This window comes from Siniperca chuatsi, linkage group LG6 (genome assembly GCF_020085105.1).
Source record: "Siniperca chuatsi isolate FFG_IHB_CAS linkage group LG6, ASM2008510v1, whole genome shotgun sequence".
NCBI classification, from domain to species: domain Eukaryota; kingdom Metazoa; phylum Chordata; class Actinopteri; order Centrarchiformes; family Sinipercidae; genus Siniperca; species Siniperca chuatsi.
In genome coordinates, this window is record NC_058047.1 from 25,459,830 (window position 1) to 25,487,081 (window position 27,252).

Consider the following 27,252-nt stretch of genomic DNA (forward strand, 5'->3'; position numbering starts at 1 on the left):
AATTGCACATAAACTGACTTAAGTGATTTTTTTTACAAAACTGGTCACATTTTCAGTTTTTCTGGATTTCTGTTTTTACCAATTGGTGAAGCATATTTGTTCCCAGCTAATTTATATCTTATCATACACAAGTAAAAAATATGCAAAAGGTTAATTTAGGTCAGTAAAATAGTGTTTTAACTATGACTAACATACAGTGGGCAACATGATTTCACAACACTTAATCCTATAAATCATTTTGATTTTTTTAATCGGATAAAAGTCGTTTATTGAACATTTTAAGACTGAAAATGACATTTGGTGCATATTATTAAATGTTAATGGATTAACAAAAAGAATACCAATCTGGAGTACAGTAATCCCCGGTAGCAGAATATTAGAGGAACCAAACACAGTTCACACAACCCAGCCTGAATGACGCTTGTACAACAGAGTGACTGCCAGAGGTAACATTTTCATTTTACATGATTGCAGTTGTTTTAGAAACTGGATAATGGCACTTAAAATGTTTTGCATTTGCACTTTTGCATCAGTCTGTAATGGAGGCACATTAACTAAGTTTGGTTTCTGAGCAACCTGTGACAAAGTCTACAGCACTGATAAAGTCTGTTAAAGCTTTAGATTTACGTTACATTATTTCTCCAAGTTGCAGTTTCTCTTCTCTTCATAAAAGCACTGAATCAGAAATGTTCTCCTTCTTTAAAATGGTAAGATGGAAATTATCTACAAACAGTAAGTTATAAAGATGGCTGGCACCCTTGAACTCTGTGGGCACCTTGGCCAGTCCTTGGATGCTCACAGCCAGTTGTAGAACAAGAAAAGGCACTAATAATGGTTTCATACAACGTGCACATTGGGATGGCTTGGATTTGTGTCTCAGTGATCTGTTTAAGTTCTACCGAGAGCAACACTGACTCAGTGGTTACATCACTGCCTTTAGCCATCTCAAGGACGCACAAAATCAATGCTCTTGATGTAAATGCACAGTGGGAATTCACTTTAAAGCTGATAACATTAAGCTCAGAGCACTGCGATGTGGGCCCACATTGTAATGTTATGTAAATCTGACCATATGACAGCTTCATTTAAATTGGAGTGCACGAGATTATGCATGATAGTGGCCCATTTTGCTCCCTCGTGCTCATCTCTGCTTCCCGGTAAATAATTCAGGCCATAATTCTGCGTATTAGAAGAAGACATTCAAAAATGCCGAAGCAGGCCCCCGGAGACTTGACGCTGGAATTTTATGCAGAGGAAGAGATTGGGGGGTACATCATGTTGGCTGGAGGGCCCATCACTCATCAATTTGTTTGTAAACACCAGATTTATGTGCAGTAAAGCAAGTCCTCGGCTAAACTGCTGGAGGGCTTTTCTCTCTCTTTCTCTCAGACACACACACATGCAGGCACACACACCCATGCACAAGCAGTATGCCTCCGGCATATTTAGGAAAAAATTACAAGGAAATCTCCATGTTGCTGCCATTCCAAACTCTTCTGTTTACTAGCAGAGAAATAAGAGGGTGAATACGTGCTCTCCAGTTCACAGTTCACGTCAGAGGCTGGGGAGCAAAAAGCGGATGATATAAACACTGTATTTACTGTAAGCATCAGGGTGGCTGTGGATAAATATTTCTGTTTGATTTCAAATTCTAATATGTGTCACTTCTCAGTGACAAGACGACACCCTCCTGCTGCCGCTGTTTTGTTTCTGACATTTAAAATATGGGTTTTCTAGTTTTGTCCACAGAGATCACTTTGCCCGCGCTTACATTTCTGAATGCTGTTTCAATTTAGCAATCTGCAGGAAGGAAATTAAATGCTCAGTGACTTACTGCTGATATGCAGCACACAAGTAAAGATGACAAATGGAAAGGATTAAATCAAGCGGGTCTTGGGAAAGCGACAGTAAAAAAAACCCCCAAGACTTTCAGGAGGTCTTTAAATTATTCTAACAACTCCATCAAGCTGATACCAGCAGTAAGCAGATACTTCATAGCTGAGTGCATTTGCTGATCGTGGCCACAAGAAAAAAACAAAACAAGAGGAGACTGCAAGACTGCACACTATCTCTGTGTAATTAAACCGTTGTCCCAGATGTACACTCAAAAGACTATTGCGAGTGCAGGATTTCTATTAAGCAGGTGATTCCAATTCGTCTAAAGAGCGGTTGGGGACTCGCAGCATGAGACAGGAGGAAACGAATCGAAGCCGTGTAAGCATGGGGCATTTGCTGCCGCTGAAGGGCTTTTAAATGACTCTTGAAGAGAGTGAAGTAGCCCTGGGTTATACTGGTACACTGCTCAGAAGGTCACCGGGAGGTTTCAGGGCAGCATGAAGTGGCTGTAGAGAGAAGGAGCTCATTACCTGGGCAATCCGACGGACCAGAAGCCAAAGTGTTAACCGGCGACAGGCGGGAGGCAGGGCGGGTTCGGCCCGAATCAGAATGAGGCCATTTTAATATTTTCTATAAAGACTAAAAGCAAACAAGGACACAGAGACGTGATGCTATTGCAAAGCTTTTATTGTAGAAAGAAAAACAACATTTGACTACATGCCCCTTCCAAAGATCAAGAACAGATCAGATGCTTTACTTTAACAACAGAGGGTCAAGCTCTTTAAGACGACTTTCACACTCTACATCATTTAATACTGCTGCTGCAGCCTTAAGCACCATGCCTGATGGAAACACCTATTGTATGGATTCAGAGTTGGCCCACAGAAAAGGGATCCTCTTTATTTACTTTGGTAAAGACAAGTAAACATGGCAAAATCTTTGAGTGAGGCACGGCAAACTATGAAATACACAGCAACAGTATAGTGATTCAATACTGCACAGCCGAAGGCAACATGGGTAGAACAAAGACAGCAGACAACACAAATACACAGAACAAAGAAAAAAAATCATTATACGGTCTTTTCTTTATACTTGTAGCATCAAACTTTTTGAAAAGGTTCGTGTCAGATTTGTTCCCACAAAGACGTGTGATGTGTCCACAGACTGTCCACACAAATACCGTAAACAGGAGGGCTTAATACAGCTTTTTTATGGCACATCAACAACCTACAGCAGAGGTTTAACTCATGGACTCATGCTCATGGACCAGACCGGGTTATACTTTGTAGAAACCGTGTGCTAATAAGCCAATAATAAAATATTTTGAAACATTTAATTAAAAAAAATTTAAAACCAGAAAAAGACATTAATCAGTATTAGTATAATGTTTTTATAGTTTACTGAGCAGTTTGCAGGTTATAATTTGGCACTTGTTAACTTATTTTCTGTGTAAAACATGTGGAACAAGTTAGCTCTGTTTTGGTTTCCACAACTCCTGAGGGAAATATCTGGCTCTTGCTTTGCCGAATGCTCCACTACGTTCACCACCTAGCCGCTAACTTTGTCTATCTGCCATTTGGTGAAAAGCAGGTAGCATACAGTGGGGTTACCAGGACTTTTTCACTGAAAACAGCTGCTTGTTACGACAAGAAACAAGGTTGATGAGAGTGAACCAAAATAATAAAGTTGCGGGCAGACCAAACCAAAACAATGAGCTGAAAGACGCTAAAACGTTCTGTGAGGGAAGCTGCAGAGTTAGGTGATCAGTTTCTGTGGGTTCGTCACTATGAGCGACTCCATTTACATTACGCATAGTCATTTGATCCATTGCTAATATAAATAAATATTGATATGTGCAGCTTTAAATTACACATCCGGTGTATTGGTAAAAATGGTTAGTTATAACACAGCAATGTTCTTTTATATCAACTGCGAAAAATTCCCTTCACCAAACTAACAACAGCTCTTATTCTGGTATATAACATTGGCATATCTTCTCATACATGCACAACGTGTCAACATGTGCTTTAAACAACAATTCTACCTGATGGCTAATCTGCAATGTTGTGAACTACATTTTTATGTAGATGTTTGTAGCTCACAATTACTGTATGCTTCCTCACAATGTCACTAATGTAGTTTAACACAGCACTAGAGTGATTCAACTGTGCAATGGCCATGCCTGAAAGCACAGCAAATGTGCCTCCAACATATTGCTACAGTACAGCAATAACATGTTTTCCTGTAGAGTAAGAACCCGAGGCGGATCTGAATAATGGATACAATTTTGTTTTAGAAAACTTGAAGACTATTGAAGAAAACCAAAGCACAAAGGTCCACTCAGTAACTTCCAGGCTAGTTAGCTAGTATTGTTTGTAGAGACAATTGGCTATGAAAAGTACCTGAATTAGAATTTTAAATGAGCATCCCTGTACTAGTTTTGTTCTGATACTGTTTTTAAACAGTAGACTGTAGGTTTTTTAGTCTCTGCCTGTTTAGTCACTTTGAAATCTTTATTTGTGTTTTCATCCCGAGATGTGAGATTCTGCTGTGTAATTATCGAAGCAGGTCAGAAAGCCCTAGCAACATGTGACTTAATGACATACAGTATAGTGTGTGTATTGTTTTGTCCTCTGTTGCCTAACAACCAGCGGTAATCAGATGACTCACTGAGTCGAGTGTCAAATTGTCAAAGTGATGGATCTAAGTATGGGTCTCATGTAGCTGGTGTACTGTATGTATTTTCTCAAAGTAGTAGAGATGACACAAGGAGAATAAATGTCTTCTGTAACTAGAGAGATGCACAGAATGAAATGTTTTTTTCTCCTCCAGCCTGATCTATTTTTAGTCATCTATTTTGAATAACTGATAATATGTAATAAAAGATGCTTGAGATGTGACTGATGAGGACAGTTTAGGTTGCCTAACCTTTTAGAGTCCCAGCGGTGTAGAGCTTTTACTGTGTTTGTAGGGAATGATAAATACTCCTTTAGATTTTAAATGGTCAACAGTTTTCTCTCTTTTTATGTAGAAATTGTGTCCTAGCAAAGGTCTGATGAATATCAAATTACTAGTCACTGTTAATTTATTAATGGGCTTATTAGCACAGTTATTTACAATGTGTTACTCTGGTTTAAACATTGCCACAGTCAACTTGATCACAAAGACTCTGATGTAACCAGACTTACTGATTACAGTAGACACAGTAACAGGTTTTGTTTGTATAATCACTTTCTGAGATCCAAATGGCACTAAACACCACTTCCTAATGTGTGAAGAAAACAGCAAAGGAAAGTAAAGAGAATTCTCTGAAAATTATAATGAATTGCTTTGTTCATAATATATCCATCCACATGCACAAGACATCTGTAATCGGGGCTTGGGAATACTATGTCTTACATTATGTGGATGACTGTAAACCAATCCAACTAATAAATAGGCAAACCAGTACTTATTAATTACATTGTCTTTGTTGTTTAAAGGTACCCTGTGGAGTTTTCTTGTAAACTTATGTTTACTTTCAATGTTTCTCACCAAAATAAATCGTGTTGAATTCATTTAAATTCATTAGCAAAGCCGATTGTTTGTATACTTAAAACTGTGCATTGTTTACATCCATATTTGCTAGCTTGTACTCCTCTTCTTCACAGCTTTTGGGGTGGCCGATCAGATTTCATGGGAGGGGCCTGTGTCTGTGACAACCTCTTTGGCCCCGTCTCTGCATATGGGTCCATGTGCACGTGCAAGATTCTAAAAAAATGGGGTCTCACTCATAAAAACATTGCTCCTCAGTGCTACTAATGGTCAAAAACTCCACAGGGTACCTTTAATTCAACATCATCAAACGTCTTACAACTCGTGGTGCTCTAGTAATTATATTGAAGTAACTATCAAATCAAACAGTCAAACTACCGTCAATGACTCTTGGATGGAACAAATAATAAAATCAGTCATTTTCGGGAAACTCTCATGGTCCCTTCTTCGCCCATCAACTTTAAACGAACACTAAATATAAAAGACAAGTGTCAATGGTACAATCATTACTGACATACAGCACAGTGACACACAAAGTCACACAGTACCAATACCATATTTTTGATTAAAGGAGTACTATAAGGACACTTATGCTTGAATCTGTACAGGTAAAATATTTCCTTATTCATAAAATTTCTTATAAAGTGTCGATGCAATTAGCATTAAAAATTGCATAGCCATCTCAAATCCGTTATCTCTACCTGACTGCTTACACTACAATCACTAATCTAATCTATGTAATTGTAAATAATCTATGTAATTGTAAATAAGAGAAAAAGTTACATATTTATCTGCTCAAAAACTATATAATTAAACTCAAATATAAGGCCTTATCTATGAATGGAATGCCATGATTGTACTTTTCAGGCCAACAGAAAATAATCTATTGTATACATAAAAGCAAATTTGATTGGAAAGTACAAAGAAAATAGTATGTTTAAAGAGGAATTGCATTCAACAGCTGCCTATTGAGGATTTTGTGTTTGACACCACTAATTACTATTTGCAATTCCTGTGGTCCCAATCACTATAATGTTTGTAATGTTTAATATAGTTGCATTCAAAATAAGTACACAGTAAACATGGCAGTTTAAATTAAATTCTTTGGTGTTCAGTTATACATAACTGTTTTGCAATAATGAGCTTCAGTGTGTAATTTTATCCCTATTTGTGTACCGTCTGTGGATTTGCACTGTAATAAACACTAAAGAATAAAATCAATGTTCTAACCGACATAACATTTCTAAATACTGCTAAAGCTAGAGTCTCACACACATCCATCCACGATGGCTTCATCTGCAGGGCAGATGTGTCAAACATTTTGTATGTTTTGGTGGAGTCATTTTAGATCATAAGAACCAGTCAGTGAGAAATATTTGGCCATGCATGCATGTGCACTCTGGCTAGAATATGCCCATTTATGATATGAGATAATAACACTGAGTGACGATGTATATTGTAACTGTTTACGTAATGGATTTGAAGTGATTTTCTCAGCAATAGTTTGGAATTTTGTGAAATATGCTTATTTCCTTTCTTGTCTCGAGCAAGATGAGAAGATTGATGCCACTTTTGTGTTGTTTATGTGTACGGTCAATATAAGGCTACATCATAAGCTTAGCTTAGCATAAAGACTGGAAACAGGGGGAAACAGCTTGTGTGGCTCTGGCTAAAGGTAACAAAATCCACCTACCAGCACCTCTAAGGCTCACAGAGTAACATGTTATATCTCGTTTTTTTCATCCCTACAAAAACATAAGTCTACAAATGACAAGTTGCTGCTTTATGGAGGGTTATGTGGCCAGAAGCAGCCCATAACCTCCATAGCACATTGAGACACAACTTGCTAATGTGAGCTTTAAGGATACAGTTTGGTGGAATTTTTTCAACTTTGGACAGAGCCTTTCCAGTTTTTATGCTATTCTAAGCTAAGCTAGTTTATAAGCGTATTTCCCAAAATGTTTCCCAAACTATTCCTTTAACAACAACACAGTTAAAAAACACACAGCCTCTTCTGCTGTGATTGTACCGAGTTAATAGATACATGTATGCAGGTGAACACGTGTTTCTATTTCTTGTTACTGAAAGTGAATATATATAGAGGGATATACTGTATGTGTATATGCTGAGGAATGCAAGCTTCTGTGGATCGATATGTTTGCGAGAGAAAGAAAGAGAGATGGGTAGACACAAAGAGAGAGAGTGAGCGTTGGGTTATCACAGTGGAGGTGACCGGTCGGCGGGTTGTTCAGAGGTCAGTGGTGGCCTTGGCGGTGAGGGCCTGGATGCGGCTGGTGTTACAGTTTTTGCAGAGGACGTGTCCGTCCAGAGGGTAGCAGCCCTGGTTATCCCCCTCTGAGAGCAGAGAGCCACAGTCCTGCAGGACACAGATACTATGTTAGTCCACACAACACAAACAGAGTCATTAGCCACGCTCACCGATCAGGCACATTCATACGCTCACTGTGCTCCCACCCTAAATGAGACATTTACTGCTGTTTAAAAACTCAGCCAGTGTCAAGCTACAAGAGGCTCTGTGCAGAAAAGCCTGTGAGGCTGAAGCCAGTGTTTTGGTTTTCTACCAACTGGTGAGAATGTTTATTACTGGGTAACAGTCAGACAAAAGACCCCTTTCTCTTAACACCGTATCACCTAAGGGTTTAAACTTAGATTTTGATCTTAAAAGAGGAGTAGAATTTTATAATCGCACATGTTGGTCCAACTATAAACACTTCCAAAAAAAAAAAAAAAGGTTTAAGATTTTAAGATGAATATTTTTTTCCCTGTCATAGATATTAATACAGGCCTATTGCTAGTAAGCAGTTGAATTTGTTATTACTATGCTGTAGCCCTTTTTTGCACAAGTAAAATATAATTTTTTTAGCCATGCTAGCAGTGTGGCTCTATGTATGGCAATATCAGTCTATCCAGTATCAGCTAAAATAAAGCAGATCAAAATCCAATTCTCTCTTTACTGAACTCTACTGTGTTTTGTCCATGTCAGCCTGCTAGTGTTGCAGCGCTGCTGTCCTTTACAACAGTCGGGCTCTACATTATAAGCATTTTGCTCTATATGCAGGTAAAAATTAAGAGCGTGAATGTGAAAAATCATTTGGACGCACCACTCTCTTATTAGCAAAGAGCGTACAAAACATTCAGGAAGCAGCTTTTTAGCCGGCACAGACCGTTGCTTTCGGCAGTTAAAATGACAAATTAAAAAATATATCGTATCAGACTCGGTATCAGCACATACCCATTATTAAAGGACCCGGAGTCTTGATCTAGAATATGGTCAATATTATTACTGCTAAACATCAGCATGTTAGTATTGTCATTGTGAGCATGTTAGCATGCTGATGTTAGCCTTTAGCTCAAAGCACAGCCTAACAGAGCCGCTAGCATGGCTGTAGATTCTGTAGATTTTTTACTATTTATTCCAATTTCTATAGTAATTGTTTCCTTTTTGAATAGTTTACATGATACATGTATTACGTTTTATTGAATCTTGTGATATTCAAAACTTGTATAGCAAGTCTTACGGCCAAAATACATATACATTATTTTCTATATGCTTTTTCTCTACTTTAGAAATTTGTAGAAGCATACTTTGTCCCCAAAAGGACAATTAACAAACGGTGCTATCTAGCTTTGCTCTGATTGGTCCAGTCTGGGAGTAGATTGACTCTTAATCATGCAAATCACAAAATAATCTGATGATTGTATTTGTGTGTATATGTATTGCTTGCTCTGCTCTCTGGCGTATACTCAACGATGCCTGAAGATCTCTTAAATCGAGATGTTGCTCTATTAAAGTACAATGTGAGTCTTTCATGTGACTCCAGCCTTCAGTTTGTTTTTTGATCTAGCACCTATAAAACAGTTTGGGAGGTGCTCTTTTTACATGGTAATAACCACACAAACCATGCCGATAATTTCACACATATAAATACAGATACACACATTGCTTTGAGATTGTTTTCTCATTGTCTGTGACACTCAACATCTCTCTCTCTCTCACATACACACACACACACACACACACACACACACACTGAGAAATACAACTTTGTCTTTCATGTCTCCCTGGTTACAAAATTCTTCTGTTGTTGAGCCCCTTCAGCTGGACTAATCTGCTTTGCTTTCCTTTGACCTTTATGTCTGGCAAACGCTCTGTGTACTCACATTGGCAAGGCTCTTTGACAATGTGACATGTTACCTCTCTTTTAGCTGGACAAAAGTAAAAACATTTTTCGTGCCCCTGGTACCCTGCCGGACAACCAGGAGGAGGGAGGGATGTCGGTGGAGGGGTGGGGGGACACTGCCAAGAACGTCTCAGCGCCGCTTATCAGCCGGCGAGCTGCAGCTGACAGATTGGTTACTATGTAAGTCCATGAACTTTGCAGAGGAGAGATGAAAATCTATTTCAAGGCAAGTAAGAGAGGGATGATTCAGTCGTCTCACTGAAAAGGTGACTCGGGGGATGGGTATGTGCGTTACGCCTTATACCTTCATGCTGTAATGACTGTCACCTGAAGCTGTGCAACATGGTACCTAACCACCACTGCAAATTATAGGAAGATCACAGAGCAGAAGAGATAAACACACAGAACATACCTCACAGCGGTAACACTGCACGTGGAAGTCACGGTCCAGGGCCACAATACGGACGGTCTCCTCCTGGCCCGGTGCTGGCATTATAGGCTCAGAACACACACAGCAGCGTGGAGCAAACTTCCTGTGAAAGACAACCAAGAATAACAGAACTTAGCTCAGAACAATAGGAAATATTGTGATATAATGCGACCTCCAATGACACAATTTGAAACTGAAAATGTAGTTGTAAGTTTAGTGATCTATCCTCAGTCACTATTTTGCATAGTGATGCTTTTTGAGACTGTTTACACACAAGTAGGACCGCAGCTAACCGTGATTTTCATTATCGATTAATCTGCCTGTTACTTTCTTGATTAATCGGTTAATCTTTTGGAAATTTTGCCACCAGAGCCCAAGGTGAGGCGTTCAAATTGCTTGACTTGTCTGGCGAACAGTGCAAAACCCAAAGATATTTAATTTACAACAATAAATCAGAGAAAAAACAGCAAATCCTTACGATTAAGGAGCTGGAATAAAGGTGTGTCACTTTTGCTTGATAAATGACCTAAATACTTAATCAATTATCAAAAAATATTTCCAAATAATTTTCTGTCAATTGACTAAATCAGCATTCATAACCTTTTTGGTTTGTGACCCCTTAAAGTCTACATGCAGTCATTAATCATTACATATATCTACTGGTTGTGACCAATTCAACCAAAAAGTGATTTTTGTCCTTTGTTTTATTTGAATACTTTTTAGAAGTCTAAAAAGATAAAACTGCAGAAATGATTTTTTTCTGCTTTCCTTTCCTGTTAATCACCTCATGACCCCTCAGATTTGTCTTGTGACCCCTTGTGGGGTCCCAACCCCAACCCCAAGTTTGGGAACCACTGGACTAATCGATCTATCGACTAATTATTCCGTTTTTTACACAAGAATAAAAATAGGATATATTAAATCGAACAATAGTGGTTACATATTATGTAAAATTCATTTAAACAAAGGAAAAGGCGCCGCTTATGCATTTTTTACTTTGTTTAATTATCTATTGACTCAACCACCGCGGTAGCACTAAAAGCTAAATTTGCCATATTTGAGGAAAAGCTAAACATAGTAGGACTTATCACAACCAACTCTCACAATAACATTTTCAAGTCTTCAAATCAGTAACTCTGGAAATGCCTTCAGCAGGAACAGGTCTATCTAACAACAGGATCAATGAGGATATGAAAAGCACGCTGAGATTTCAGGTCCTGTCAGGTGACTGAAGGCTGGGTGGACAGTTCTATTTCACATGCTGACTGAATGCCTGGGAATCAGGAAGTGAAGAGAGTGTGTGGCTTTGGGGAACCACGGCCATACAGTATTAGCCAGAGAAAAAGCTCAGGCCCGGGCGTGACTATTCCTCGATACAAAGGGCTATGCTGTTGAGGTCACACTTGTCATGTGGAATTAAACAACGGCCCAGTGCAGCTACAAAGCAAAAGCTGTGCACTCACACCAAGAGCCAGCTGTTTACTTCTGTTTCCCTTCTGGTCACTGAGCAAGGGAAAATTTCTGGTAAGGTGGTGGTTATGCAATCGGTGGATTGTGACACAATGACTGGAATTTACTATTAAATTCATGTTTACAGCTGCATCTCATAAGGCCATTGGGCTTGTGACATTGCCTGTAGTATTTCCCAAAAAGGAAGCGCTAAGATCCCATACTGACTAGGCTTAAATATAACTGATGTTTTTAGGTTAGTAAAGGATTTTAAAGCAGCATTAGTTGATTTTAGTCATTTGAAGGAAGCTGTAAACACAACATTGACATATTATCACCTTATAGAGTTGTTATGGCTCACGTTTTAGCAAACAGTTGCCATTTACACGTCTAGCAGACATGAAAAACATTAGCATTTGTTTGGAGTTAAGTTTCTATCCTCCTGCCACTGTTAAATATTCACGCTCCTTTCAGCTCTGGTTTGGTGTCCACCAATTCCTGACAAAAATATTTGGCAGCTAGATGTTTTACTTTCTTCACCAGCTACTTGCTAGCTTTGTTTGTGTGTAATTTTTGTGCTGGGCAGGAAACATTTTTTTTTTGTTGTTGCTGAAAACAGCTGCCTGCTGGAAATGAGGTTGATGAGAGCCTTTAGAGTGAACCAAAACTGTTAAGCTGCGGGCCATGCAGCCAAACCAATCAGCTGAAAGATGCTAAAATGCTCTGTAGAGTTGAGGGGAACTGCTGATAATTCACCTTTCACATTACACTTAGTCATTTGATCCATTGTTAATATGAAAATATTGATTTTTGCAGCTTTAACGGAATATTCTGGAATTTTGAACATATGCTAGTTTCCTGTCTTACTGGTATTTAGATAATTTGTTTAAAACTGCCATCCTCTAACATCTATCAAAGACCTTTTAAAAACTCTACAGCTTTTTATTAAAATGTGTCCTGTTTATTTAACATGTTAATATGACACTGGTTGTAGGACCATTAGCTCACAAACTGGAGCTATTTACAGTTGGACGTAGTGACTGTATGCAGTATCTCAGACGTCCTGTGCTCATTGTGGGGTTGTAGGCTTTGCACAATGTTGTAACTGAAAAAACAAAATCAATTCAAATTCATATTATTATGAAGTTGCTAACTTGGTCTGCAATTTGGTGCTGGGCAGATAGCGTACAGTACAGAGCTTTTTCGCTGAAAACTGCTGCCTTGTGCATCTGCAAAGGAGAATGATGAGACTGAACCAAACAGTAAAGTTGCATACCATAAAACCAAAACAATGAGCTGAAAGACGCTCAAAACATTATGAAGAGCTGAGGGGAACTGCAGAGTTTGGTGATAATTCTCTGTGGGTTCATCATTATGAGCACACATTACATAAAGTCATTTGATCTATTGTTAATACAAAAATATTTATTTCTAATCTGATGAAAACCTAAACTATATACTTGTGAAAGTCCTCGATGCAATGGATGTGGTTGGAAGCGTCCACGGTGAAAGGGATGCCGTCCAGGCTGCGGTGGCACACCACGCAGGTGAAGCAGTGAGGGTGGTAGGCTTTTCCTGTAGCCCGCAGGATGCGCTCCATGATGGGCTTACTGCAGATGTTGCAGGTCTCAAGGGTGTTCTGTAGATACAAACACACAAACCCACAGACACCCACATGATTACACAACAAACCTGGTGATGAGTGTATGAGTCTGATGATTTATTTCCAAAGACCCCTGGAGCGCTTGTTTACAATTAGCACTTCTGACAAATTTTAACCAGCATGACAAATTTAGAAAAAAGTTTCTCTGCATTTCCTCCAGTTCTGAGTTGGTGATTTTTAACGTCCTGTTGCCAGTGTTACACTTCAGGTGGCTCGGCTCCCATTCGTGCCTGAGCAATAAATAAATCCACACTCAGGACCTTTAGCTCGGCTGTCCTCAAATGCCTCTGAAGCTGAAGGAATCTGATTAGCACTCCTTTCGAAACACAAACACAGTCATTTTTCAGCTGCCCTCACCCACACTCCATCCTCCCATATGCAAGACTGTGAGCAGTAAATATTTCCACTTTGTGATGACTGCAGGTTTTCTGCAGCCAGGCGACTGGGCAAGCGGCCCGCAGGGGGACGTGGCAGCCGCCTGCCTCTGACTTATCTGTGGCATCTCTCTTCTTAATATCTGCCGGGAGGCGCCATTTGTTATTTCAATATTTTATAAATAATGACTGCCTCTCTAAACAGCAATGCAATTACGGGGGGATGGATATATCATGTAAGAGTGATCAATGTGCGGCCTGATGTGGCTGTGTGTGAGCTGTTGCTGCTTCCCGCTCAGGCATTTCCTGGATCTCTGTGTCTCTCTGTTCCCCCCCTTTTCTGCGCTTGGCTGGGCTAAAGAGTGCACGGTTCAGCTGTTCCCATTGGCTCCCACTGTAGTAGCAAGCTGCCTCAGTGTTTCCAAACACAGCTCGGGGTGTGTAGCAACACTGCGCTGCGTCATCAGCTGCCTCCCAGAAGCACTGCCGGGTCTTGCCGTATAAAATGACACTACGGTGACCGCTCGGCCGAGGTAAGCTGCGGAGCACGTGCAGTGACATTCATAGTCTATATGCTAATGAGGAAAGCAGCTTTACAGGATGAGGTTCATTGAAACTACAATGTGGAAATGTTCCTGACATGATTCCGTGTGTCTGACTTTTGTTTCTCAGGCCTCCTCACAACACAATCATGTGTCACTGGAGGGTAAAAGGGCAAGAGATGGGAGCAGCTGATGTATGACTTGAGGCTGTAAAGAGGTGGTTTGAAAAATGGCCGTTTCTTCAAAGCACTCCTGGAGAGGCATTATTTCATGAAAAGCAATGTGTGCAGACAAGCTCTGCATTCTTATTTGTCTTTTTTCCCCCTCCAAGACGGTAATAGAAATAAACATTATTCCCAGGGCAACATTTGTGTATAAACAATGTCCATATTGCAATCTTGCTCGATCCTGGAAGTGGAATGAAGCCTTTAATGAGCTCGCTGCACTGAGCCCTTGAGGTTTGCCTCACGCACGCACACAGAGACAGAGAGAGGTAGAGGTAGAGAGGGAGAGAGAGAGAGCGAGAATATATTTGCAACCTGAGAATTTGAGTAAGATACCAGGGCCAAACAGCACTAAACCACCCTCAACTCTTACTCATCTGTCTGCATTTCCACTTACTTATTCTCATCTGCCATTCATGTGGGAATACCTTGCCCTTGTTTAGCTTAACTAGAGCATATGATTTCACAGCACATAGTTCCTCCGGGCCATTGTAATGAGTACAGTACTCAAAAGACAAAATTTCTCTCTTTCTCTCTGATGATAAGATTCTATGACCTCAATTCATTCATTCTGCTCAGCCTCTGTTATTTTTTTATTTGCTCGTGACTCCTTTTATTTGGTATTAGGTAACATTTATTAGGCCTGTTACACAAATGTGGGTCTGATGTCAAAACAGAGAATGTACTTGAGTTTTGGTCTGTGTTTGGGTACAACCTCCACAGATGGTTTAGGAAACTGCATAAATCACTTTATGCCCTCTCTGTCAGATATCCAGGTCCTTTGCAGGTTGCCACTAGAGGGCTGTATATGTCTGCAGATGTCCGGGTTTTACTTTTCCTCTGTCTAAATGTGATGTATTCAAGCATATGTATTCTTTTTTTCCCCCTCTCCCTCATACATTTCTCTAAGTGTTTGCCCAGAAGGCTAAACAAATGTCTAGGCAGATGAGGTAAAGTGAATTTAGGTCAGACAGCCTCTTGCTGAACTGAGGGGTGAGTGGAGTGCGTTAAAGTCAATTGTGGCCCCCTTTTTCTCATTGTAAGCCGTTCCCTTTTGCTACAAAGTGCTATCGAGGTCTCACATCGAACACACAGTATGCCTGCGCGGTCCAACCCAGCTTCCCACTATTTAGCAACGGGCTCCCAAACAACGTTTGACACAGCTGTCTGTCGGAATGAAGAGTGTGATGGCAAACAAAGCATGTAACAGGGAGTTAAGAGGTCCCATGTGCTCCGCTCTGAACATGAGACACAGGCCCGACAGAGTGAGACAGAGAGGCAGAGACATACATAGTCAAACAACACACACACACAAAAAAAATCATTTTTGAGTGTCATTTTGAGTCTTTTATAAAAACAATGTTAATGGAGTGGGACATGTTTACTCATTTCTATAGTAAATGAGCTTGTAATTTGGAACTTTATTGGATCAAATGACATTGCCTCCAGACTTAGATTTATTTTACAGTACAACTAAATTATAAACTAGTAAAAAATATTCCAGAAAAACTACTATTATTTACTTCATTTCTTTTAAACACAGACCCAATACTAGACTAAATGACTTGTTAAGAATTGGGGCTACAACTTTTCGATTCATTTGCACATCAGTTTCTCAATTAAGTGATTAGTCTCAGAGCCCATGGAGTCATCTTCAAATTGTTTTCGGTTTACTAGAATGTACTGTACAATTTGGAAGCTGGAACCATCAAATGTTTGGCATTTTAGCTTGAAATTTTCAAAACAGTTGTCAACTCCTCATTATCAAAGTATTCAAATACTGCTGCAGTCTCATCTATTTTAGTTGTTGTATTAAAACAGTTTGTAACTACACGAGTTAAATCAATACATCATTGATTCACACACTCAGGGGTCAAGGATTCATCCCAATTTAAAATATTACAAATAATTCCGTCTATGGTTGGTACTTCAATGCAAAACACAGCAACAGGTAAAACAATGCTGGAACAAAGACGTACTTGACATGTTTGCAGATGGAACAGTAAACAGTTGGAAATCTGCGGTGGCATATTGCTAAATTTAAGCAGTTCACCATCTCCCCCGGCCGTATCAACACAAATTTTACACCTATCTGTTCTTTTTTTTCCACATGGCCACGTCGGGCCGACAAGAGGCAGGCTGGAGTTCAGTGAGACTGCACGCGATTTATGACCTAGCACGCTGAACTCAGAGGGGGCCAGATTTACAGATGATCTGATTCGGTGTGTGTGTGTGTGTGTGTGTGTCCAGACCCTCACAGAATGTGCCGGTCGGTGCCAGGCCATGCTGTGTGAATTAACGACACCCTACTGAAGGTAGCTCAGCGATATCTAAGAGCTTGTTTGAAAGAAAGGTCTGAGCGCTGCTGCTGTGTTTAGTTTCCTCTGCAGTGAAGAAGAGATACTGACTTGGTCGTGAAATATGAGTCAAATCACTGACCCTCCTCATCCTGAGGGAAGGTGTCTGCTGACTTAATGAACCTTGACAAGCAGCCTCTCTCCCTTTTATTGCTTATTATGGGTCAATCAAGCAGGACAAAGAGAAATCATTATATTAAATTATATACTCAAGTAGCATATTTTTGAACAGGAAGTGCTATAAAATAAGAGAAGTAAGAAGATGTGGGAAATAACAGATTAAGGAACTATGACTCATAGTGAGGTGACACTAGGTTTTTTGGGAAATACGTTCATTCTTGCTCTTGAGTTACATGAGTGAGTTAGTCACGTTTGTACCATGGATGTATCAAGGAGAACTGGATACTGTGTTCAAAGATGGCGCCCCAGTCATTCCTACGAAAGTAGCTTCCTGGGCGCATACACCAAAAAGTCTCCGTGGCGTTCCTCACGCTTCCATGTTTTTGGACCTTTAGAGCATGCGCAGCAGAGTCCTTCTCGCTCCTTTTCTATTGATTGTGTAAAGGGATAAAGCTTTTTGGGCCAGTGTGCATCCCGGGATGATCTCTGAAGATGCAATACATGGGGCCTCACAGCCCAGCACTGTCCCTGGGGCCTTGGTCTGTACGCTAAATGGGAAGCTAACCCCAGCACCTGATTCAGGGCTCTACGCTAACCTTTTTCCCTTGTCATTAAGGAGATGTAAGAAATTTAAGAGCACAGTGAAAAATGAAACAGAGTTTATTAACAAACTATTTATTACGTACATATTTAACCTGCACGTGTGTGTGTGTGTGTGTGTGTGTGTGTGTGTGTGTGTGCTCCTGTTCCTTGTGTGCAATTATGATGTGAAAACCAGTGGAGGACTATGGAAGTAGAATATTAACAAAGCTTTTTAAAACATTGAAACCGATGTAAATGTGGGATTTGCAGTTTTTGAACAAGGGACGGATACACAATACACCAGCGCTGCGCAGACTACCCACGCCACAGTTTATGTAAACAAGATTACAGAAGATCAATATTTATAACAATAACTTCCACAACTATCCACAACCTGGATGAGTAACTAGTATAAATTAGTGTATTAGTATAATAATAAAACATTAAATAAAAAGTATAATATTAATATAATAGTATAATACGGTGTAGTCCCTCATTCGTCCAGGAGTGTTCTATGTTGTATGTATGTTTCAGTCGTAGTCATCTGGACACTGTTTTCAGAATCGAATGGGAGCCCGAACTTCTTGATTCTGAAAACAGTGTCCAGATGACTACGACTGAAACCTTTTCTATGATATAATAGTATAATGTTATTATAATATTAATATATTAATTATATAATATTAGTATAATTTCATATAATAGTTTACTATATAGCCTACCATAGCAGTTTAAGAAATACACAACCAACATTTATCATTTTTGTAGGTTTCGGTGGTTAGTTTCTAATTTGTTAATGCTAAGGACTAACTTGTCAATAATCATAACCATAACCAATCAGATATGAATTTCAATCTTCTAATCCAACTCTTAAAGTGAAACGCGTGTTTCCCAAAATATTCCTTTAAACATGATGAACACTGCTCCGACAGTCCCAACAATAACAAAAGCTCATGAACTAGTAGTAGTATTTATTTCAGTGCTATTTTAATGGGTCACATTTTATTTTAAGGCTGTTATTTTGTAAAGTGAGACGCCTGTGACACCTGCTGCTCGCTGACCATCAAGACGACTATTTAAGATCTGCTAAGCCCTACTTAACCTCCATTAAGATGACTTAAATACATAAATAAGAGATGTTTTACTTATTTCCAATGTCCATCTTTTTATTTACAAAACCATCCCATTTAATGTACCACCCCCTTGCAACTCCATATACTAGGGTTGATTTACTCCTCACCAGACTATGAATGCAAAGGTTTACAGTATATTTGTGTAGGTCTTCTATTATTTGAAGTACTTTCACGAGGAAGAAGCCAAGTTACCTCACTCACAGCTGACTTGGCACCGGCTTCTGTTCATGCATATTTAAAAGGCAGACTTGGCAAAACTGTCCCCATGACAGTGTTTACAGACACTGATGCTGTTGTGTGAATCCTAATTGTGGACACAGCTCCCAACCAAGTATTTCTGTCACAGTGATATTTGTTAAAGTCAACAAAAAATGCAGCAAATGTATTAACAGTAATTAGGAGGTTTTGGAAGCTACCTTGAGTCAGTTGAAAAATCTTTTGACAAAGCAATAGATAGGATTATTGTGGTCGGGGTTAAAGGGAAATAAAATAGTTTTCCACATTTTTAAGCCAAATCATGGAGATCTTAGCTGCGGAAAATGCCAGAAATCTGCTTTGGTTGAGGGAGGTTGGGAGCTCATTTAAATCTCCACACATTTGCGAAGGGATTGTGGGAGCACCACCCTTCCCTGATCTCTGGTCTGCTCAGGCCACGGAGGTGGAGAGGTCTGTGTGTAACTGTGCGTGTGTGGAGAACTGAGTTTCCTTTCAGCTGGTTGGGTTCAGTGATCATGATCATCTCTCCCACCTTATCCTGCGAAGGTTAACAAGTGAACACCCCCTGCCATTTCCCCTCACTGCGGTTCAACTCTTACCCAAGACCCTCAACCCGACCCCATCCCCAGTCAACTTAAATTTAATTTTACATATCAGTGATTGCTTTCCAGAGTCCCTGGCATCCTGACTGTCCGTCTGTCTGTGCAGTTTCGAAGCATCAGGCCCACAGTGTGAGCATATGAAGATATATTAACACGACTCGACTCCTTTACAAAATCCTGTCATTTATAAGCGTGTTATGTAAATCACCCACTCGTATCTTTTCTGCTGCCTGGATGCAGATGACTGAGGTGTGTGTGTGTTTTTTGCTTACGTGTGGGTGTTAGTGAGCATGTCACGCAAAGGAAAGTGATTCTCCTAATGGTTTGGTAACGCAGAGGATCAGTGACCTTGAAAACTATCGTCTGTATAATTCACAGACGGAGCGGTTGTGACACTCATCTGTGTGCACGCCAGTCAGTCAGGACGAGTGTGCCAGGGTTTCAGCGTCTCTGACCTGAAATGACCCCACTTCCTTCGAGTGTGGGTCTACGCTGCTCAGCTCAACTCAGCCTGTCTGTCTGTCTGTGTAATAAATTCACAGTGGGTTATGGATGACATCCTGCCTCCTATCCTGCGTTTTTACATTTAGTTTAGGTCTGCCTTGGGTGGCATCCCTGCCTCCTTTTCATCCTGATTTGCACTTTTCAGAACATTAGTGTTGACAAAGTAACAAAAACTGCAAGTGTCAAATGAGATTTGAATATTCATACATTCTATTACACTCAGCTGTGCGGCTTTATTTGTTCACGCACATTTCTTATTTTAGCCAAGAGATAATATCAGGCTACAGCCAACATGAAGGGACAGGGCCGACACACAGATCATGCCTTGCTCAGACCTTTCTTTAAAGAATAAAGGTGGCAGTAGGGGCCCTGATCTATCTCTCCGGCTCAGGCAAAGTGGCCGGCCTGCCTGTCTGCCTCTCTGCCTTAAATTCAGCTCCGCAGCAGAATGTGACCCCTCTGGACTTTGGGCAATGTCTCCTGCTCTGGTTACAGAGAGAAACTGACAAAGACCCCAGCAGTAGTTCTCTCATGCCATGAGTTAGAGTGACATTGTGGTGGGTCAGCACTGGGTCACGGATATTTTTCTCCTGCTCGCTCCTGGGGGGGAGGAAATGTGCTTAGACAAAAAACATGAGGAAGGTTTAGAGGGCCTGGTGTTTGGAATCGCTCTCTCCTCTCTTGTCCAAACAGTGTATTCTAATAACAACACTCACGCTTTTCATTTACTTGCTTGTAATGGATAGGACAGCTGCATTTCCTGTAGTGTGGATCAGTAATAAGAAATAATGACCTGCTGGAGTTTAGTGGGCTCACACCCACTGTACAGTGCAATTATACACACACATAATTGTCTTGGCAAGTCTGGAGACGTACTAAGATGTGAAATCCTATTCATGCAAGTGCTATCTAATTGGCTCACTCCTTTGAGGAATTAGACCGAGTTAATCACGTCTGAATATACAGAACTCAATTAGAACTCTGCAAGCTAATGCAGACAGCCATGAATATTTGATGACGAAGTCAGCAGAAAGCCGAGCCGCTCTGTGTTCGTGAGCGTGCCTCAGACGACAAGTAAAACCAGGGTGGGTGTATACCTGCCGTCGCTGCTCGGCGAGTGCATGGCAGCTCACCCAGCGTGAGCAGCAGCTGTGCAGCCGCTTGCAGACATGCAGAGCCGCCAACAGCGAGCTGCAGCGCCACAACAATGATCATATGGGGGCCTTGAACTCACCACGCTGCAAGCCTCTGGATCTGACTACCTGGATATCCATCACAGAGGAGTGACAGGTGTGTGGGTGGTGTGCAGTCATTTCTAATTAGTGCCATATTACTGTCAGGGAAGCAACATTACAAACTTTCTTTTCTGTGTTGTACTGTTTATATCACTGTGACTGGATTTGAGAGGAGAGCTCAGACTGTGATTGGATGTATTGTATTGTATATCCCCTCTCTCAATGACAGTAGGGGCTTTAGGGGAGTTCTTGGGGATATCCCGTTGTTAGGTGGGAGAGTAGTCTGGTATGATGTGCTGTGAAGGACATCCATCACCAGGAGCCCCAATACAGCTGGCACCATGCCTGTCGCCTCTGGGTGCTGTGCCACCCTCGGAAACTTCCCTTTGCAATCTAGATTGTATTAGTATGGTATGTTTGAAATCACTTGTAAAATTCAGTAAACACAACTAGAGCAGTGATTCTCAATCTTTCAGAACTCAAGTATCCCTTTATCAACACCACCGTCATGCTCCAAATGTCTTCTATTGATTTTAAAGATGTTAAGCAACACTACAATACGTGGATATTGTTCCAATAGTTTTTTGAATTGTCAGTGTTTTGGTCAAGTTTGCATTCCTACTACTGCCACTTGGAGGGGCAGAAGCTGGATCTTTCAACCATTTACCCATTACTTTTAACTATTTCAACTGCTTATTCATCACTTTTAGCTAACTGTTTCACCTCTTTATCCATTAATTTTAGCTAATCATTTCAATTGTTCATCCATTACTTTTAGATATCTATTTTAACCATTTATCCATTATGTTTAGCTATTTCACTGTTTATCTATTCATTTATTATTATTATTATTATTCAATTATTTCAACAGTTTATCATTACTTTTGGCTAATTATGTCAAATGTTTATCTTCTCTTAGCTATCTAAATCATGTATCCATTACTTTAAGCTAACTATTTCGACTTCTCTGTTAGCTTGCTAACTAGTTTTCATGCACTCTCAGCGGCAACAAGTGGCTTCAAGGTGCTACAACTGATTCAGGTTGGTGGGAGGTGTGTACTGCGACGTTAGCCTATTGTGGCTGGTATCTCAGCGGTTATTGTGACCATAAATTTACTAAATATCCCACCATTGTGCACAATTCTATATCAATTAAATTCTTGTAGCCATCTTTGGAAACAAGGTGGAATTGTTGTTTTTTAGTCTTTTTAGAGAATCAGTTTTTTGGCTAGGACCCTTCCCATCATCAAAGTTGACTGTGCATGAGAAGGAAGTGCCAAGTCTCTGTTGGGAAACATAGTTCTTTTATGTACATTGGAAAAAGGTCAAAAATATTAGACCAAAATTAATCTAACATTGGACACTCCTTTCTCTTGCATTTATTGTATCACAAAATTGAGACATTGAGGGAAAAAATTGTGTTTTGAATAAAACCTATGTATTACTTTAAATTAGATTAACATATGTACCAAATGTGTGAATTTGGGCTAATACAGACTTCCATATATTCTTGGGAACAGCATCATGCATTTCTTTTTCCAATGCTTCTCTTATAAGCTTAGTGGAAGTAGAATCATTAAAAAGAAACAATGCATAAATAAAATATTTGTGGTCAAGAGAAGAAAGCCACTCCAAAAAGTATGCTTTTCACCCAAAATCTGAGAATATTTTCTTTTACAAAAAGTGACTTATTTGCATGTTTCGGAAATGTGGTAAATTATGCATACAACACTGATTTAGAAAATTATCAGCATTTGTTAATTAGGTAATTATTTTTATTCTACCTGTGGATTGGTAAATTGAGTCCCACAGAAAACGTGCTTTCGTCTTCAAGAGAGTCGTAGCTGATGATTGAAAGTCATATTAAGAGTTTGAGCTGAAAAAGTTGCATGTGAAAATTAATTACACAAAAAAGAAGCAGCCCAATAGTTAAGCCATTAAAAAAAGCGACATGAACGGGTGACCAGCAAGGCTGTCATCAACACTTTCCAAGACAGACAAACAGACACGGAGGGTAAAAGCTCATCAGTCAATCATGAATGTTTCCTGGTGACTGGCAGGTCAAGGCTGCTGTGTGCAGTTCTTCCTTTACAATAGCAGAATGGAAAACCATTCGGAGAGTGTAGCCAATGAGACCAAAGCCCATTTATTTTAAATAACAGAGCCATAGTACAACACCAGATAATGAACGTAATTACAGTCAAGTAACTTAGCGTCCATGACCTTGGTGGTCTCTGAAATTCTGTCAAAAGAGGCAGAAATAGATTAAGGTTTTGTGTGGGCAAATCCCTATCTCTTTATTACAGCTCTTTCAATATGAAGTGCAGCTCCTGGCGTGACCTTGTGTTACTTACATCAGTCTCATTACAGTACACTTAAACTGGCTGCACTTTGGATGATCTATATTCATGGGAAGTGGTAGTATAAACAGGAAAGTGGGGATGTGATTCTGCCTCAAACAGGGAACTGAGCATTGAATGCAACCCTTTTATCTTCACTGGTGTCATTTAAGCAGATTGAATGGATCTGTTTACCAGCATAGAACCTGAAGCAAAGGGCAGCTAAGGAGCTGTTTTAAAGTAAATTAAATGGGTAAAAACGTGGCTGTGAGAATGCTGCAGAAATTTGCAAGAACTAGTAACAAGGCAGATATGGATGACATAGAATGGACTTAAAAACAGTAGGCATGGCACCCTGTGTAAGTAATTAACCTCAGTGACACTGAATCCCACTGCTGAACTTCTTCAAAGACCAGCTGAGCTATCAGATAGAGGAAGAATCCTTATTGCTCTCAGCCCTGTTAACTAATATGCTCTGCCGGTTAGAAGCAGACTTCCTAAAGTGAAAGGAGACAGAAAATTACTCTTCATTTCTAAGAGTACAATTTCAAATGGATGTGGTGACTTCTATAATCCCACTGAGTAAGAACATTTTGGCTTGAACTCCCTAGAAGGTATAATGACTGTGAGAACATTATGACTTCATTTGCTACACTGTTTTTTGATGTGAAGTTGTGAAAATGTCTCACTCAATATTTCTAAATCAGACTCTATAAATACTGTCAGAGTTGATTTTAGTATAGTGAATATAGTAAGAAATGAGCTTCCATGAGTTGAATGTTAACATCATAATCCTTAAGATATTGGTTGATTTGGTGACACCAGTGGTCACTGGTGGTAACAGTAAGTGCAGTTTAATACTACAGGAAACTCTCCTTGAGCAGCTGCTTTGTCAGAAATACAACAGAAGAGCAACTAGTGTATATGCAGAGCAGCCAAACAAACTTGTATTGCTTTAATCAAGAAGTCAGTCAGAAATAATTGCAACTGCGATCTGATTTCACGCAAGCATTTTTCTTCACAACAGCAGGACACAGTTAAGTTGGTCACCTTGCTGAGAAGTTAGAGGTGTGTAGCTCGTCACCTGCAGCTCTTCATGTAACAGCTCACTGTGGCTGCTACTGACTGTTCATTACTCCCTTGCTAAAATTAAAGGTTCTGTATAGATGATTTTGAACATTAATATAGCAACAGACAACTATTTGCTACGTAAAGATACAATGGAAAAATGGCATCCTGAGCAGAGAATGATGTCTCACTCCCTCCGAGTGTGTTGTCATCCCAGCTTCTCTGTTCTTTGTTTTGGTAGCCGGTCTGCCCGAGCATGCATGTTAGTGCACGTGAGTCTCTCCGTGTGAAACTGTTGGATTTGAGGAGAGCAATGTAACGACTTTCCTCCTTTTCTCATCTAACGCAGTGAATTTATTTAGACCAAACCAGAGTTGGTGATTATTGGAACAGTGGAAAGACTTAAAGTAATCAATATGCTCAGCGAGGTAAAATTACCATTTTTATCAATGGAGTCTGGTGGCGAGCAAGCGCAATACAACGGCGGTTTCTGGTTAAACAAAAAGGATCTTACTGTTTAACAAAAAGGTCTGTCTCTGTAGGGATCCTTTCCATAATGTTGTCAGACACTTTTTTCACCAAACCAGAGTTGCTGATTGTTGGAACAGTGGAAAGACTAACAAAGACAGTTTTGGTGAGTTTTATTTTGTTTCTGTCCAGTTTGAATGAAGTGTGTTTTAAGATGATCTGCAAGGTAAAATTACACTTTTTCTCAATGGAGTCTGGTGCACTAGTGCATCATTTAGTGGCAGTGAATGTCTCATACAGCTCCTTTAAAAATTATCCTTTGTCAAAAAATGCAGAAAATGACCATTGTCTTTAGTAGACAGATTTTTGATGAACAGTGCTAACTTTGGTGACTAATACACAGCGCTTCCTGTGACTACTTCACAATAAAAGCCACCCCGTGTTTTGCCAGAACAGTGCTCTTAATTTAACTAGTAGCAGTAGGAAACATTTGCATTAGCAGGAACTTAATACATCTCTGATACGTCCATAGCTCTAGTGAATAGTAAACAGTGACAGTAACATCAATGAGATCAAATTATAAACAGCTGAATTGCTGAAATAATGCAGACCATAAATACTATCAAAAACATTTCTTGAAAATCTTAAGGATTATAACTATTTCTGTCGTTACAACCACAGGCATGAATGCCCCACAGAAACTGATCCAAGTGAAAATGCAGCAAATACAAATAACAGAGCATTACACTCACCACATACCTGGACATCACAAGCAGCTGGTGTGTTCACACAAAAGCTGACACCCCGAAGGGCGAATTCACATACAATGATTAGCGGCCATCTCAAGGTCCGATTCACAAAAGACAGTGCACTGATGATATTACAGCACAAACATGCTAATACTGACATTATTTTTCCTATAGCTGTCATTCCTATTATTATTATTAATGTATTAATATTAACACTGTAATTACATTTCTACTATTTAAAAACATTCTAGGTGGTATTTGCATTGTGCCTCCCTCTCCCCCACCTCCCCCAAAACCTCTCTTTCTCTAAACCTCTCCCTCTATCTCTCTCTACAAACCTCATGGCAGCAGCAGATGGCCGCCCACCATTGAGTCTGGTTCTGTCCAAGGTTTCTGCCTCTTAAAGGAAGTTTTTCCTTACCACTGTCGCCAAATGCTTGTTCATGGTGGGATTTGTTGGGTCTCTGTAAATAATATTATAAAGTGTACGGTCTAGACCTGCTCTATAGGAAAAGTGCAATGAGATAACTTCTGTTATGAATTGGCGCTATAACAATAAAATTGAATTGAATCAAGTTTTGCAGCTGAGTGCAATTTGCCATTGTTTTGTGTCTGTTAAATGTTCATCTGCAATTCTCTGTGGTGGTCCCAGTAATATTTGTTCTCAAGGTGTAGGCCTACTGAAGTAGCAGATCACATGACACGATTAAGCAACGTTTGATAAAAAAAAATGTTACAAATGCAAGCGCAAGAACAAAACTTTCCACTCATGTGGAAAGAAATGTTTGATTTGAACTTCTTCTTGAATTCTAACTATTCTAATGATCTAATAACTCCCCCTGCTCTTTCATTTGTTTCTATCTGCGGGATGTCTCTTATTTTTCTATGACTCACTCTGTATGGAGTGATTGTTATTTGGGGTGCTTTAACTGGGCGTCATGCCTCTGGGCGCATGGAGAGCTGTTTTCTCTCCTACTCTGCTCTCTGCTGGACTGTTACAGTGCTTAATCACTGTCTCTGTTTATCACAGCAGTTTTATGTTGTTTTAGTGTTTACGCTAATAATTTCACTTTAACTGCGTGTGGCTATTAGCGCTGGTGTTTGCGAATTTGACCTTGTTTTTCAATTAAACTCATTTGCATAGAAAGGGGCCAATTTTGCGCCAAATGTATGCATGTTACCCCTTTACATACCTGCAAATAGCACCGGAGCACCGAGACGCTATTTGCTTGGAAGCGCAGTTAGGGGTGCAGTTCACCCTTTGCTGGTTACTTTTTGTCGTATTTATGCAGGTTTAGCGGCCGCAAAAGCCGCGCAATCCTTTTGTGAATTCGCCCCTGAGTGTACTCTTTGCCTGTCAAATTATAGCACTTTTCCTCTAAAGTGGATCACTCTGCTTAAATGTATTACATCTCATATCCCTGCTCTCAGCAAGCTTTGTCTGAGATTGCATCCTTCAAGAATATAAAAAAAGCCATAAACCTTCAACTTGCACCGTAATGTGCATTTAACTGCGAGATGACTGACTCAATTAACAAGATAAACATTAAGTTACAAAAATACCGTATGTGGCTATCTATAAAGGTTTAGTTTGAACCAACAAACCCAGGTCCTCAGGTTTTGGG

General features: G+C 39.9%; 1 protein-coding gene across 5 annotated transcripts in view; it reads right to left on the reverse strand.

Annotated features, from left to right (window-relative positions):
- Nucleotides 1–2,505: 2,505 nt before the first annotated feature.
- Nucleotides 2,506–27,252, reverse strand: part of LOC122877612 (LIM domain containing preferred translocation partner in lipoma) — a 157,138-nt gene continuing 132,391 nt past the window's right edge. For all 5 annotated transcript variants that reach the window (XM_044199394.1, XM_044199395.1, XM_044199392.1 and 2 more), the window contains 3 exons: nucleotides 12,912–13,090; nucleotides 9,985–10,105; nucleotides 2,506–7,747 (listed from right to left, as the gene is read on the reverse strand). In XM_044199394.1, coding sequence (XP_044055329.1) covers nucleotides 7,619–7,747; nucleotides 9,985–10,105; nucleotides 12,912–13,090 — 429 coding nt within the window. In that variant the 3' untranslated portion in view covers nucleotides 2,506–7,618. The remainder of the gene's footprint in view (nucleotides 7,748–9,984; nucleotides 10,106–12,911; nucleotides 13,091–27,252) is intronic.